This window comes from Oncorhynchus clarkii, chromosome 10 (assembly GCF_045791955.1).
Source record: "Oncorhynchus clarkii lewisi isolate Uvic-CL-2024 chromosome 10, UVic_Ocla_1.0, whole genome shotgun sequence".
Taxonomy (NCBI): Eukaryota; Metazoa; Chordata; class Actinopteri; order Salmoniformes; family Salmonidae; genus Oncorhynchus; species Oncorhynchus clarkii.
Window position 1 is genome coordinate 14,210,679 of NC_092156.1, and position 16,459 is coordinate 14,227,137.

Below are 16,459 nucleotides of genomic sequence, written 5' to 3' on the forward strand. Positions count from 1 at the left end.
ATGTGTTGCCTGAAGAGGCTCTTTTGACCAAGGTCCATAATGCAATACTAAAAATTGTCAAAGACTCCAGCTACCCTAGTTATAGACTATTCTCTCTGCTACCGCACAGCAAGTGGTAACGGAGCGCCAAGTCTAGGTCATAACAGCTTCTACCTCCAAGCCATAAGACTCCTGAACAGCTAATCAAAAGGCTACCCAGACCCCTCTTTTACGCTACTGCTACTCTCTGTTTATAGTCTATGCATAGTCACTTTAACTCTACCTACATGTACATATAACCTCAATTACCTCGACTAACCGGTGCCCCCGCACATTGACTCTGTTCTGGTACCCCCTGTATATAGTCTCCACATTGACTCTGTACCGGTACTCCCTGTATATAGTCTCCACATTGACTCTGTACCGGTACCCCCTGTATATAGTCTCCACATTGACTCTGTACCGGTACCCCCTGTATATAGTCTCCACATTGACTCTGTACCGGTACCCCCTGTATATAGTCTCCACATTGACTCTGTACTGGTACCCCCTGTATATAGTCTCCACATTGACTCTGTACCGGTACCCCCTGTATATAGCCTCGCTTGTTATTTTACTGCTGCTGTTTAATTATTTGTTACTTTTATTTTCTATTTTTAACTTTTTTATTTTATTTTTAATTTGACTTCTTAAAGCATTGTTGGTTTAGGGCTTGTAAGTAAGCATTTCACTGTAAGGTCTACTACACCTGTTGTATTTGGCACATCGGACAAATACAATTTGATTTGATTTGAAGTAGGGTGCCATTTGGGATGCAGACATGATGTGCTCCATAGAGGGTTTGTCCTCATACAGGGCGCCATATAATGGAGGTAAGGGACCGTAGTACGTAAACTGAGTGTACAAAACATTATGAACACCTGCTCTTTCCATGACATACTGTTGCCTGACCAGGTGAATTCAGGTGAACGCTATGAGCCCTTGTTGATAAACAGGTTAAATAAGGATGGTTAAGCCGTGAGACACTTGAGAAAGGGATTGTGTGTGTGCCATTTAGAGGGTGAATGGGCAAGACAAAATACTCAAGTGCCTTTAAACGGGGTTTGGTAGTAGGTCCCAGGCGCACCGGTTTGTGTCAAGAACTGTACCGCTGCTAGGTTTTTCACACAACAGTTTCCTGAGTATAGCGAGATTGGTCCACCCCCCAAAGGACATCCAGCCAACTTCAATAGTATGAAGTTTTGTAACTTAATGTTTTGTATACTCAGTCTATTCCGTTTCAGTACAAAATAATGCTCAACATTGTTTAATATGACATTAAAACAATGACATTCTTGGAAGTAGGAAAACTACAGACAGAACAGGTCCGGTTTGTGTGTATAACTTACAAGCAATTCATACTTAGAATAATGAGAGTAAAACAATTTGATGTAGCTATAAAATGGCATGACAGTGCAGTGGTATGATGAGCCATATACTGCACAGTATTCAGCATCATGTACATTACTGGCTTATGTACAGAGTCGGGAGCATTTCAGACCTCCGCTTCACACTGTGAACCCGGGTGGCCCTGCAAGCGGTTGGCTGAGGTCTGCAGGGCGTGAACTGTGCCTGAAACTGATCTACTCCTCCAAAACCAAAGTGTTTTTTTAACTGAGCTAATGGCTTTAGACACAAGGGGTCAAAGATCAGCAAGCAATAAGACAGACACTTAAGAAAAGAGTCCACACAGTGGGCACAGGGCACAGTGAAAAGCAGTTTTGATAGCTAATGCAATAACCACAGCCAGACATCAAACCAAGCAGACCGATAAGAGACCAGAGAGCAGTCAAATGCTGAGAGAAGAAAAACAGAAGAGGAGGACAAGTGAACTTCCATCCATCGCTGTTGCTATAATTTGTCCGACGTGTGACGTGTCCGATTGATCATTATCAAGAATCGCGAGGAGCGGCAATGGCCCCTCAATTGCTTGTTTCTGAACTCGGTCTGACCCTGGGAGAGTCATACAGGCTGGTGCCTCATCCCAAAAAACACCCTATTCCCTAGTGCGCTACTTTTGACCGTGGTCAATGTAGGGAGAAGGGTAGGCAGAAGGGTAGGCATAAGGGAAGGAGGAAGGGTAGGGAGAAGGGTAGGAAGAAGGGTGGGAGAAGGGTAGGAAGAAGGGTAGGAGAAGGGTGGGAGAAGGGTAGGCAGATGGGTAGGCATAAGGGTAGGAAGAAGGGTGGGAGAAGGGTAGGGAAAAGGGTAGGGAGAAGGGTAGGAGGTAGGGTAGGAGGTAGAGTAGGGGGAAGGGTAGGAGGAAGGGTAGGAGGTAGGGTAGGGTGAAGGGTAGGAGGAACGGTAGGAGGTAGGGTAGGGTGAAGGGTAGGGGGAAGGGTAGGAGGAAGGGTAGGAGGTAGGGTAGGAGGAGGGTAGGAGGTAGGGTAGGTAGAAGGGTAGGGAGAAGGGGACCATTTAGGACACACCCTGCTGGTGAGTTGTAACTTCACCCCGTCTGTGTTGGAAGATGGGGGCGTTGGATTGGGCTGGCTGAATGGGAAGAAGAAATCGGTTGGTCAGCCTGGCTGCTTCACAGACCTCCCGCTGTGCTGCAGGCTGCAGCAGAACAGGCTGTGCTTTGTTGTGGTCCATCATTCAGGAGATGAAAGCTATTCAAATAATCAGCCATGTTAGTTCTGTTAGCTCTGTTTGGATTGTTTTAGCGAGCGTTGTTTTAATTAAAGGGGGTTGGGAAATGGGCCTGACCCGGGATGTTGTTCAGAAGTAAAAACAAGGGCAAACAAAGTTGTTCTCTTGTTTGTATTAATTTCCAATCAAGCAATGGAGTTGTACTGTGGGGTAGTTTGCTGACCAGTTATTGTGTGGGTGATCTGTGTGTCTGAGTGTGCTGTGCATGTACATTTGTGTTTGCGTGTGTGTTCAAGGATGTACAGTATGCCACCTGAATGTGTTTGGAGGGAAAGGAGATGACTGGTGATTTATTGTATTCCCATCAGCCACACTCCTTGTTGAAACACTAAAGTAACGTCACCACGAAATACGACAAAAGCCTGAGCCAGGATTCCTTAGGCATTTCTAGAGCACCCCACAATCATATCTCCAGCTTGTCACAGGCCAATGGCCAAGAGACAAAGGCTTACATCAATACTATTGAGTGGATGGCAGGCTGCAATATCTTCCTATTGGCTTCAAAATGATTGGTTGACAAAGGGGTTGAAAGAGTATTTCTGTGTGGGGGAAACAGAGGAATAAGGTGTTGAGGGGGAGAAGCCTTAAGTACTTTCCTATACGTCCTCCTCCACCTTGTCGCCATCCATAAGGAAAGAGATAGTAAAACATGGGTTTTGTACAGTTTTCTCTAGATAAGGGACTGTTATGCCAATCCCCTTCACCCTGACTCATTTTGTCTGTAATACTTAACCATTTAAAATGGTTCTTAGAGGACAGCTGGTTTTCAGTCATCATTTGATAGAATAATCCTTCAATCTCCTACTGATTCTTTTGCGGTTTTAGAAAAATCAACACTTTAGTCTATTTCTGCGTGCTTTTGTACGGTTGATAATGGTGGTGATAGTCTTATAAATACCATTTGATGTCATAATGCTGTATTAAAGTTAGACTCCATCCTATTTATAGTACATAACAGATATAGGATTTAAATTTGATCACCCTTTTGCAGTGCAGCAAATGTAAAACTAGTTGTGTATTTGAGGTTTTAAAAGGCTTCTGAAGTTTGTAATTTCCATCTTGAAAATGAAGACTTGATATTCCCTCACAAAAAAGTGCCTCAACAACTACAAAAATGTCCATTCATTACAATCCACGTAATGATTCACATTTCATGTTGCTGCAGGATTATTTTTCTACTGTAGAAAACTGGCTTCAAATGAATATCCTACATCTGTACCTAATCCTTGCATTTTCAGCAGACTCTATAATGTTCCACCCCACCGCTCTTCGCACAGGAAGGTAAACAAATACGTCTTCACTGACATTTAAGCATTACTACTTATGTGAGCCTCTTCCGTCGCTGGCTTGCACTGAAACGGTAATCAAGTGTAATGTTGCGATTGAACACCTGCCTAATTTGAATGAAGCATGCATGGCAGTGTCTGCCGGGGATCTCTGGCACTCAAATGTGAGATGACAGAACATTTCTGCATGTTCACTTCTCCTCTCTAACTACCTGGACCCAGCTTCACATGACACCATTGTAAACCATGTACTGTACTCCGCTACTTGCTTCTATTGATAGAAGCATAAGGCCGATAATTACTGTGTTTTACTGTCCCAGTCAAAATGGGAAATTATCTTTAGAGGAGTAGAGACGAGTAGGGGCATTGCCTCCTCAGCCAGTCATGCATACGTTATTGAAGACAGTAAGGACTCAATGGATACTGTTCACGGGTCTTCAAGGGGAAATTATTTTTCACCACAGGTAGACAGCAAGACACAGCCTTCGCCGTCCCAGACCAAGCAATGAAAAGCAGTAAACATTATCAACAGGGAAACAGTCAGTAAATAATAGATGTAGTGCTGCCTACTGGCTGTTACATTGTTCAGTGTGATGTGTAACAACAAGAAACAACCTTCACTGTCCCAGTATCGACAGTGAAACAGAGGAGTTTAACATTAGAACACTGCTACTGTTATATTGTATTAGAGTGTCCTTTTTACCAACCAGTAGCTACATCCTGATGGCAGGAGGTCGAAGCAGTGACTGAGTGGGTGGTCTGCATTGTGGATAATAAGGCAGGATTTTGTCCTGAATTGCACATTTGTTCAGGAGGGAAGGGTCTGGGAGTCCAATGATAATCAATGCAGTATTTGTGATCCGTGGTAATTTGTTATGAATTGAAGCTGTTAGCAAACTGAAGTTGCAGGTTTGACAGAAAATATGTGCAGATGTTAGATATTGCTGGGATGCTTATGCAATACTTTGAATTATATATGAAAACTCAACATACATGTAAAGGACATTTCCTATATACAAGCCTGCCATTCGGCTTACATTATTCTAACATTGTTTAGTGGGCAATGTTCAGTTTCTTCAGTTTTAGGAACTGGCTCAATTCATTCATTGAAATGAATCTTAATACAATATAAAAGCATATAGAAGCTGAATACAACCTCTTATAATGGAGACTGCATACGGTAAGAGACCAATCTGTTGATATGGTTTTCAGGACAACAGCCTTGAGTGCCAGGACACAGACTACAAATGGATGAGGCACAAATAATTTCCCTCTTTCATTTATTTAATGCCCCATTTGTTTGACTCCATTTGTATTGAATGAAAGAATTACTTCGAAAAATTAAGTCTAGCCATCCGTCACTGTTTTTGTTGCTGTCTGTATTTTAAGAAGGAATTCTGTTTCCTCAACTGACATAATTAGCACAACTTCTAGAGAATGTTTTGTTTGTAACTCACAGTTGCAGTGTGTGGATTTAATTATCCCCCAGCTTCGGGTTTTAGAGTTCCTTTGATTCATTAAACAAAATGGTATCTTTTCAATTTGACTTGTTTGGTATCAGAACATCAACATGTTCAATAATAACAACATCACTGTGTGGTGATGTGGTTCTACCTTTGAAGAAGCAGTCCTTGCTGTGCACCACGTAGATCCGTCTCTTCTGCAGGCAGGCGGTGCGGTACACCTCACAGTGGTTCTCGTAGAACCTGCCGTCGGAGCCGCACACCGGCACAAAGGTGGGCCGACACTTCTCCTGGCACACACACTCTGCCCGGCCCGTCACCTCCAGCAGCACACACTGGCGGCCCCTCCCACAGTATGTCCTCCTGCAGGGTCCTCCGTCTGACCCAGAGTGGACTGGAAGAAACAGAGAGAGAGAGAGAGAGAGGGAAGCCAGGATTTAGGTGGGAAGAAACACTGACAGAGACTGGAATAGACAGGAAGAAAGCCAGGGTTTAAGCTGGTAGACTGCCAGTACACTCTGAAAAACAACATGTACTGAACAGCATCCTATCATACTAAGAAAACCCAGTATGAAAAATAGGAAGGATGGTTGGACAGGTTGTGTTGGAGGACAGAACATTAATCACTTTGAACACCTGTTGTGTGCGCCAAAATAAAGTGAATAAAATCACTGAAAATAACAGTGTTGTGATTTTCCATTCTGGTGCACTCATTAACACCTCCCTTTGAAAAAAGAACAATATATTCCACACACACACACACACATACACACATTGCACCTTACTTCTCCTCACACATCCCTCCTAGCACCTGTCAGTCCCGGACCCCTCACCATGGAGGCCCTCTCACTCCCTGCTGATTGAATCTATTTGCACTTAAAGCAGGGCAAAAGCTGCTGAGGCTTGCAGTCACTCCACCTTGGATTGATCTTCCCGGGCCCTGGGGCCTGGGAGGGATCGCTCTCCTGTTGGGATCTGAGCTGGGATTTATGAAGCCTGGTTTGGGAAAGAGCTGGGTTGGTGTTATGAGCTAGGCTGGGAGGAGAGAGTGGAGATAGAGCTGGGATTAGCAGCTAGGCTGCAGCGAGAAAGGAATGCTGGGCTGGGGTTAGCGGCTAGGCTGCGGCGCGAGAGGGATGCTGGGCTGGGCTTAGCGGCTAGGCTGCGGCGAGACAGGCATGCTGGACTGGGGTTAGCGGCTAAGCTACCTTTCTTGGAGGAGAGGCAGGGGATCTCAACCTCAGCGATGAAGCATTATGGGCAGGTGGGGAATTATTGTCCAGGAATGTACCATATTGGGTATCTGATTGGCATCACTCAGCATAATATTTCATTCAGAATTATTCAGCATAATACATCATTGTTTGATGCTCTAGAGGGTCATCTTTTAATTCCCTTTTATGAAACCATTGTAGCTCAACTCAAGACCTCTATCCCTACTATTATAATAAAACTGTTGAAAACACAAATTAAATCTGCCTTGAGTATAATCGTATCTAAACCCCTAGAATATTAAATAGCAAAGGTGTGGTTCCATTGTTAGAGGATGAAAGTCATTTAATTACATAAAGGAGACTCCAGAGGATGCACACGTGCACACACAGACAGACAGACACAGACAGACAGACACAGACAGACACAGACAAACACAGACAGACAGACAGACACGGACAGACACAGACAGACACAGACAGACACAGACAGACAGACACGGACAGACACAGACAGACAGACACGGACAGACACAGACAGACAGACACAGACAGACACGGACAGACACAGACAGACACAGACAGACACAGACAGACACAGACACAGACAGACACAGACAGACAGACACAGACAGACACAGACAGACAGACACGGACAGACACAGACAGACACAGACAGACAGACACGGACAGACACAGACAGACACAGACAGACAGACACGGACAGACACAGACAGACAGACACAGACAGACACAGACAGACAGACACAGACAGACAGACACAGACAGACACAGACAGACACAGACAGACACAGACAGACAGACACGGACAGACACAGACAGACACAGACAGACAGACACGGACAGACACAGACAGACAGACACGGACAGACACAGACAGACACAGACAGACACAGACAGACAGACACGGACAGACACAGACAGACAGACACAGACAGACACAGACAGACACAGAGAGACAGACACAGACAGACACAGACAGACAGACACGGACAGACACAGACAGACAGACACAGACAGACACAGACAGACACAGACAGACAGACACGGACAGACACAGAGAGACAGACACGGACAGACACAGAGAGACAGACACAGACAGACACAGAGAAACAGACACGGACAGACACAGAGAGACAGACACAGATTGACACAGACAGACACAGACAGACACGGACAGACACAGAGAGACAGAGACAGACAGACACAGACATTCACAGACAGACAGATACGGACAGACAGACATGGACAGGCACAGAGAAACAGACACGGACAGACACAGACAGACACAGAGAGACAGACACAGACAGACACAGACAGACAGACAGACACAGAGAGAGAGAGAGAGGAAGGAGTACAGGTACAGTCACAGAGAGGTGTGTGTGTCTTGTGGGGGTGGGGGTTTACACAACACGATGCCTGATAATCCAGTTTGCTAATTGTTCTGCATGTATCCGCAAATCATTTGTGGGAATGCAAATACCCCGGCTCCTCAATGACCTTGTTGTCGGTGTCAAGGTCAGGGACGATTACTGGATTGTTTGTATTCTCTAAGCACCAAAGATGAAATGCTCAGCACCGTCCGGAACCACTGGTAGTTTTTCTTTTTCCCTCCTCCCCCCGTCCCTTCCCCATTCCCTCCCCTAAAGTCTACCTTTGCAGAACAGGCCACAACAAAAACAATGAGAAAAGTTCTGGTGTCTAGGTTCTGGTGTTTAAAGTTCGGCAAGCCTTCCTTCTCTACTCTCGTGGCCCGTGTAAGCTTCAGTTGTGACTAGCTTGGGAAGCTGAAGTGTCATTTGATAATCCTGTCTGAGCTGCAGCTCAATCGTTCTACATGGGCACTTACAAGTTCAACCAAGCCTTTGTGCCAATGGCAGTGAGAACATGCTGACTGACCAGCGGCGACAGGGCCTCACATCTCTAGTCCCTGCTTTCAGTCTTACCTTTGTATATTTATTAGTCCCTCCTATCTAAGCTCCAGCGGGCTTAGGCAGAATCCAGAAATTGTCCCTCATAATAATCCAATACTTTTTTAAGTGAACATTGTCACTACGATCTATCATTGTTCATTGTTGTCTGCTATCCTCTTTTTCATGATTACAAGTCAAAATCACGTCCTCCCCTGAGTGCTTGATATTTACCAGAGGAATGTGTACATCCTCCCCTGAGTGCTTGATATTTACCAGAGGAATGTGTACATCCTCCCCTGAGTGCTTGATATTTACCAGAGGAATGTGTACATCCTCCCCTGAGTGCTTGATATTTACCAGAGGAATGTGTACATCCTCCCCTGAGTGTTTGATATTTACCAGAGGAATGTGTACATCCTCCCCTGAGTGTTTGATATTTACCAGAGGAATGTGTACATCCTCCCCTCGGTGCTTGATATTTACCAGAGGAATGTGTACGTCCTCCCCTGAGTGCTTGATATTTACCAGAGGAATGTGTACGTCCTCCCCTGAGTGCTTGATATTTACCAGAGGAATGTGTACATCCTCCCCTGAGTGCTTGATATTTACCAGAGGAATGTGTATATCCTCCCCTGAGTGTTTGATATTTACCAGAGGAATGTGTACATCCTCCCCTGAGTGCTTGATATTTACCAGAGGAATGTGTACGTCCTCCCCTGAGTGCTTGATATTTACCAGAGGAATGTGTACATCCTCCCCTGAGTGTTTGATATTTACCAGAGGAATGTGTACATCCTCCCCTGAGTGTTTGATATTTACCAGAGGAATGTGTACATCCTCCCCTGAGTGCTTGATATTTACCAGAGGAATGTGTACGTCCTCCCCTGAGTGCTTGATATTTACCAGAGGAATGTGTACGTCCTCCCCTGAGTGCTTGATATTTACCAGAGGAATGTGTACGTCCTCCCCTGAGTGCTTGATATTTACAAGAGGAATGTGTATATCCTCCCCTGAGTGTTTGATATTTACCAGAGGAATGTGTACATCCTCCCCTGAGTGCTTGATATTTACCAGAGGAATGTGTACATCCTCCCCTGAGTGCTTGATATTTACCAGAGGAATGTGTACGTCCTCCCCTGAGTGCTTGATATTTACCAGAGGAATGTGTACGTCCTCCCCTGAGTGTTTGATGGATTGACATTTGCTTTATTAATCCTTTTATGAAATAACAATCTTTCATTTTGCTTCCTTCAGATGCATCAGGTCTCTGTAATGAAAGGGGATCTTCAACAACATCTATCTGTAAAAACAGTATGTCAGTATACTCTGGAGGCAGAGGGACATGCTCTGTATTTAGTCGATAAAACACCTCTATTTGTACCTGAGGCTACATACTAAGCCTGATTAACATTTAAACAGCAATTAAAGAAAACTTTCCAAACCACAAAAGAAGAGATATGGCTGAGTTATCTGCCTTGAAACACTGAGGGACACTTAGAGGGAGGGAGACTGCCTGGCCTGCCAAACTGTTCTAATTAGAGAGGACGTGCCACTTCTCTAGTGATGCGGGACTTCCAGTAACAGAGTAATAACTGAGCCCCAATCTACAGTCTTCGTCGTTTCTTTACTGCTAGTCACATCTCCTTAGGCTTAGGAAATGGCATTTGCAAATACAATGTGGACATTGTGGGTTCCAAAAGGAGGCTTTGGTTTCTGCAATGATTTCCCAGATCATTCTATTTGGTTTAAATCAGATGAACATAATCACATTAAGAGACATGGCGTCAAACCTCTTCTCCCTCTGTGTGACACAGTCAGGCAAAGTGTTTGTGACATATATTTTTAATATCAATAGACAAGAGGTCAGAGCTTGGGTGAGAGACTGCAGTGTATAAGATAAGTTCTCATGTCTGTGACATTGTGCCTATCGACCCCAATGGACATATAAATTCATAGAGCTAAGATTTGAGCTGAGACTGAAACTAGCCCAACCTATAACCCTCTATGACCTCTCAGATGTGAGGATTTGGAATTAACTCAATAAAGTTGACTTGACTTGGAATTAGGATTGCAGCCAGGTCACATACGTAGGTTAGAGTTTTTCATCATGAATCTTGTTCTGGAGGCAGCTCTGCAGAGTGGGCAGTAGCTGACACAGCAACAAAGTCATAAAATGTGATTTTAAACCTAACCCTAACCACACTGCTTACCCTAATGCCTAACCCTAACCTTAAATTAAGACCAAAAAGCACATTTTCGTTTTCATGAATTTACATTATAGTCCATTTTGACTTTGGAGCTGGCCCATCTAATGGATATCGCTCAGTTCTGCCTCAAGGACAAGGCTCATCTTAACCTGTGTCACATACAGTATCCTGAAAACAATTCTTCCAATTATATTAAATGCTAATGTTCTGTTTTTATATCTGACCTCGAAAGACAGAAAAATACTCCCTCTGGCCGTGGTTTGACAGAATTATGAAGTAACGTTAAAGGATAATTACGTTCAATACGAATTTTAACTAAAACTATTTTTCTCAATTAAGTGTTGCAAATGACCCATTAACTGCATGACTGCCTTCATCGTGATAGGTTATCCAATATCCTGGGCTTTTCCATGGAAGATGAAAGTGGATATAAAACAGAAAGCTGAATATGGCGCTACATGTCTAAAATTGACAGAAATATTATTCACTTTAGAAAGTATCAAAAGTTCAAAGATCCTAAATACTTTTGTAAAACAACTTACAAGGCAACTCCAGGGCACAATACAAATGACCCATAAGGCCTCATAGTTCTACTCAGACTACAGCTGGTCATACTATCAACACATCTGCTGATAAGCAACTTCTTGCTAAGGTTAGGGTTAGGTTAAGGGTTAAGGTTAGGGTTAGGTTAAGAATAAGGGTTAGGTTAAGGGTTAAGGTTAGGGTTAGGTTAAGGGTTAAGGTTAGGGTTAGGTTAAGGGTTAAGGTTAGGGTTAGGTTAAGGGTTAAGGTTAGGGTTAGGTTAAGAATAAGGGTTAGGTTAAGGGTTAAGGTTAGGGTTAGGTTAAGGGTTAAGGTTAAGGGTTAAGGTTAGGTTAAGGGTTAAGGTTAGGGTTAGGTTAAGAATAAGGGTTAGGTTAAGGGATAAGGTTAGGGTTAGGTTAAGGGTTAAGGTTAAGGGTTAAGGTTAGGTTAAGTGTTAAGGTTAGGGTTAGGTTAAGAATAAGGGTTAGGTTAAGGGATAAGGTTAGGGTTAGGTTAAGGGTTAAGGTTAGGGTTAGGTTAAGGGTTAAGGTTAGGGTTAGGTTAAGAATAAGGGTTAGGTTAAGGGTTAAGGTTAGGGTTAGGTTAAGAATAAGGGTTAGGTTAAGGTTTAAGGTTAGGGTTAGGTTAAGGTTAAGGGTTAAGGTTAGGTTAAGGGTTAAGGTTAGGGTTAGGTTAAGAATAAGGGTTAGGTTAAGGGTTAAGGTTAGGGTTAGGTTAAGGGTTAAGGTTAAGGGTTAAGGTTAGGTTAAGGGTTAAGGTTAGGGTTAGGTTAAGAATAAGGGTTAGGTTTAGGGTTAAGGTTAGGTTAAGGGTAAGGTTAGGGTTAGGTTAAGGGTTAAGGTTAGGGTTAGGTTAAGGGTTAAGGTTAGGGTTAGGTTAAGAATAAGGGTTAGGTTAAGGGTTAAGGTTAGGGTTAGGTTAAGAATAAGGGTTAGGGTAAGGGTTAAGGTTAGAGTTAGGGTTAGGGTTAGGTTAAGAATAAGGGTTAGGGTAAGGGTTAAGGTTAGGGTTAGGGTTAGGGTTAGGTTAAGAATAAGGGTTAGGGTAAGGGTTAAGGTTAGGGTTAGGTTAAGCTAAGAATAAGGGTTAGGGTAAGGGTTAAGGTTAGGGTTAGGGTAAGTTAAAAGTAAGGGTTACGGTTGGAGTTAGAGTTAGGGATAGGGTTAAGTTTGGGTTAGGATAATGGTTAAGGTTAGGATTAGTAGCTAGTTAGTTGAAATGTCTGTACATTGTCCGTAGAGCATCTACATATGGACTATCAAAATAAAGTGTTACGCTAACTTCTTGCTCTGTTTATAAGCTGCTGCCGCTCTCTATTTACCCGACACAGAATACCTTTCATTTATTAATCATAAATAAGGGCACAAACACTAGTTAATGTTAGAGCCTAAATAGAACCAAGAGTGTAAACATGAAAACCAAACAGACAATACAGAGTACCTCTTCACATAGGTGTGACTTGGCAGGTATCTGTATTTCAGAGTCAAGCACAAAACTATGACTTTGTATTCAATGGAGGGCAGTTTAAAAGGGTAAATTAAGAGGCAGACATAAAAGACAGGTGAAAGAGTGTGAAGAAGGTTCAAAGACGCTGAGACATTGGAACAGAGAGGTATAGAGAAGTGGAACAGACAGAGGTATAGAGAAGTGGAACAGACAGAGGTATAGAGAAGTGGAACAGAGAGAGGTATAGAGAAGTGGAACAGACAGAGGTATAGAGAAGTGGAACAGACAGAGGTATAGAGAAGTGGAACAGACAGAGGTATAGAGAAGTGGAACAGACAGAGGTATAGAGAAGTGGAACAGACAGAGGTACAGAGAAGTGGAACAGAGAGAGGTATAGAGAAGTGGAACAGACAGAGGTATAGAGAAGTGGAACAGACAGAGGTATAGAGAAGTGGAACAGACAGAGGTATAGAGAAGTGGAACAGATAGAGGTATAGAGAAGTGGAACAGACAGAGGTATAGAGAAGTGGAACAGACAGAGGTATAGAGAAGTGGAACAGACAGAGGTATAGAGAAGTGGAACAGACAGAGGTATAGAGAAGTGGAACAGACAGAGGTATAGAGAAGTGGAACAGACAAAGGTATAGAGAAGTGGAACAGACAGAGGTATAGAGAAGTGGAACAGACAGAGGTCAGAGGTATATAGAAGTGGAACAGAGAGAGGTATAGAGAAGTGGAAGAGACAGAGGTATAGAGAAGTGGAACAGAGAAAGGTATAGAGAGAGCTATAGAGAGGTATAGAGAAGTGGAACAGACAGAGGTATAGAGAAGTGGAACAGACAGAGGTATAGAGAAGTGGAACAGACAGAGGTATAGAGAAGTGGAATAGAGAGAGGTATAGGGAAGTGGAACAGAGAGAGGTATAGAGAAGTGGAACATAGAGAGGTATAGAGAAGTGGAACAGACAGAGGTATAGAGAAGTGACACAGAGCGAGGTATTGAGAAGTGGAACAGACAAAGGTATAGAGAAGTGGAAGAGACAGAGGTATAGAGAAGTGGAACAGACAGAGGTACAGAGAAGTGGAACAGACAGAGGTATAGAGAAGTGGAACAGACAGAGGTATAGAGAAGTGGAATAGAGAGAGGTATAGGTAAGTGGAACAGAGAGAGGAATAGAGAAGTGGAACATAGAGAGGTATAGAGAAGTGGAACAGTCAGAGGTATAGAGAAGTGGAACAGACAGAGGTATAGAGAAGTAGAACAGACAGAGGTATAGAGAAGTGGAACAGACAAAGGTATAGAGAAGTGGAACAGACAGAGGTATAGAGAAGTGGAACAGACAGAGGTATAGAGAAGTAGAACAGAGCGAGGTATAGAGAAGTGGAACAGACAAAGGTATAGAGAAGTGGAAGAGACAGAGGTATAGAGAAGTGGAACAGACAGAGGTATAGAGAAGTGGAACAGACAGAGGTATAGAGAAGTGGAACAGAGAGAGGTATAGAGAAATGGAATAGAGAGAGGTATAGAGAAGTAGAACAGACAAAGGTATAGAGAAGTGGAACAGACAGAGGTATAGAGGAGAAATTGAGAAAATAGATGGGGAGTCAGGAGAATGTCAGACGGGAAGATAGTAGACTACACTCTTAGAAAAAAATTGCTATCTAGAACCTTAAATGGTTATTCGACTGTCGCCACAGGAGAACCCTTTGAAGAACACTTTTTGGTTCCAGGTAAAACCCTTTTGGGTTCGATCTAGAACCCTTTCTACAGAGGTTTCTACATGAAAACCTAAAGGGTTCTACCTGGAACCAAAAAGGGTTCTGCCTGGAACCAAAAAGGGTTGTCCTTTGGAGAACCCTTTTCTCTAAGAGTTTTGACTGAGCTCTAAAGACGATAACATCAGGCACAGAAACACAGGCGAAGGAGGCCACAGACCAAATGTCACTGGGCTCGTCTGGCTGGCTTGGCTGATAGGGCTTTATTGATTTCTCGATCCCAATCCCTCTGCAGGCTCTGAAGGGCTCAGCGAGCTGCTGTGGAGAGGCCGGCTGGCAGCTGCTGTGGTCTGTCCACACACACCTGGCACTTTAACCGTTTTACTGCAGTGGACTAAATCAGGGTCAATTTTGAGATTGCATCCCAATATTACACTTTATATACTGTACATCACAGAAGACTGAAATATAACAAAACTGTTTGACATAGAAACACCGGAAGTAAATATGTTTATTAATTATGAAATGATAAAAAAGAGGAATAACATTCCACCCATGAGGCCACTAGATAATTTGACTGCAGGAAATGGCTTCACACCTCTGTGGATTGTACTTCCAGCGCTGACAGAGATGGCCGCCTCGCTTCGCGTTCCTAGGAAACTATGCAGTATTTTTTTTTTTTACGTGTTATTTCTTACATTGGTACCCCAGGTCATCTTAGGTTTCATTACATACAGTCGGGAGGAACTACTGAACATAAGAGCAACGTCAACTCACCATCAGTACAACCAGGAATATGACTTTCCCAAAGAGGATCCTGTGTTTTGCCTTCCACCCAGGACAATGGATCGGAACCCAGCTGGCGAACCAAAACAACGTCGCCGACCACGACTCCATTTTGTTGCTTCCAGCCTACAGACAGAAACTAAAACAAGAAGCTCCCGCGCTCAGGTCTGTTCAACGCTGGTCCGACCAATCTGATTAGTCACTTCAAGACTGCTTTGATCATGTGGATTGGGATATGTTCTGCATTGCGTCCAACAACAACATTGACGAATACGCTGATTCGGTGAGCGAGTTCATTAGAAAGTGCATTGGCGATGTCATACCCACAGCAACGATTAAAACATTCCCAAACCAGAAACCGTTGATTGATGGCAGCATTCGCGCGAAATTGAAAGCGCGAACCACTGCTTTTAACCAAGGCAAGGTGACCGGAAACATGAACAAATACAAACAGTGTAGCTATTCCCTCCGCAAGGCAATCAAACAAGCTAAGCGTCAGTATAGAGACAAAGTAGAGTTGCAATTCAACGGCTCAGACACAAGAGCTATGTGGCAGGGTCTACAGTCAATCACGGATTACAAAAAGAAAACCAAGACCAGGATGTCTTGCTCCCAGACAGATTAAATAACTTATTTGATAACTTTGAAGACAATACAGTGCCACTGACACGGCCCGCTACCAAAACGTGGGGATTCTCCTTCACTGCAGCCGACGTGAGTAAAACATTTAAACGTGTTAACCCTCGCAAGGCTGCAGGCCCATACGGCATCCCCAGCCGCTTCCTCAGAGCATGCGCAGACCAGCTGGCTGGTGTGTTTACGGACATATTCAATCAACCCTTATCCCAGTCTGCTGTTCCCACATGCTTCAAGAGGGCCACCATTGTTCCTGTTCCGAAGAAAGCTAAGGTAACTGAGCTAAACGACTACCGCCCTGTAGCACTCACTTCCGTCATCATGAAGTGCTTTGAGAGACTAGTCAAGGACCATATCACCTCCACCCTACCTGACACCCTAGACCCACTCCAATTTGCTTACCGCCCCAATAGGTCCACAGACGACGCAATCGCAACCACACTGCACACTGCCCTAACCCATCTGGACAAGAGGAATACCTATGTGAGAATGCTGTTCATCGACTACAGCTCAGCATTTAACACCATAGTACCCTCCAAACTCGTCATCAAGCTCGAGA

General features: G+C 43.8%; 1 protein-coding gene across 1 annotated transcript in view; it reads right to left on the minus strand.

Annotated features, from left to right (window-relative positions):
* Positions 1-16,459, minus strand: part of LOC139419443 (follistatin-related protein 4-like) — a 232,967-nt gene that overhangs the window by 115,868 nt on the left and 100,640 nt on the right. The window contains exon 4 of the mRNA XM_071169392.1: positions 5,571-5,813. Coding sequence (XP_071025493.1) covers positions 5,571-5,813 — 243 coding nt within the window. The remainder of the gene's footprint in view (positions 1-5,570; positions 5,814-16,459) is intronic.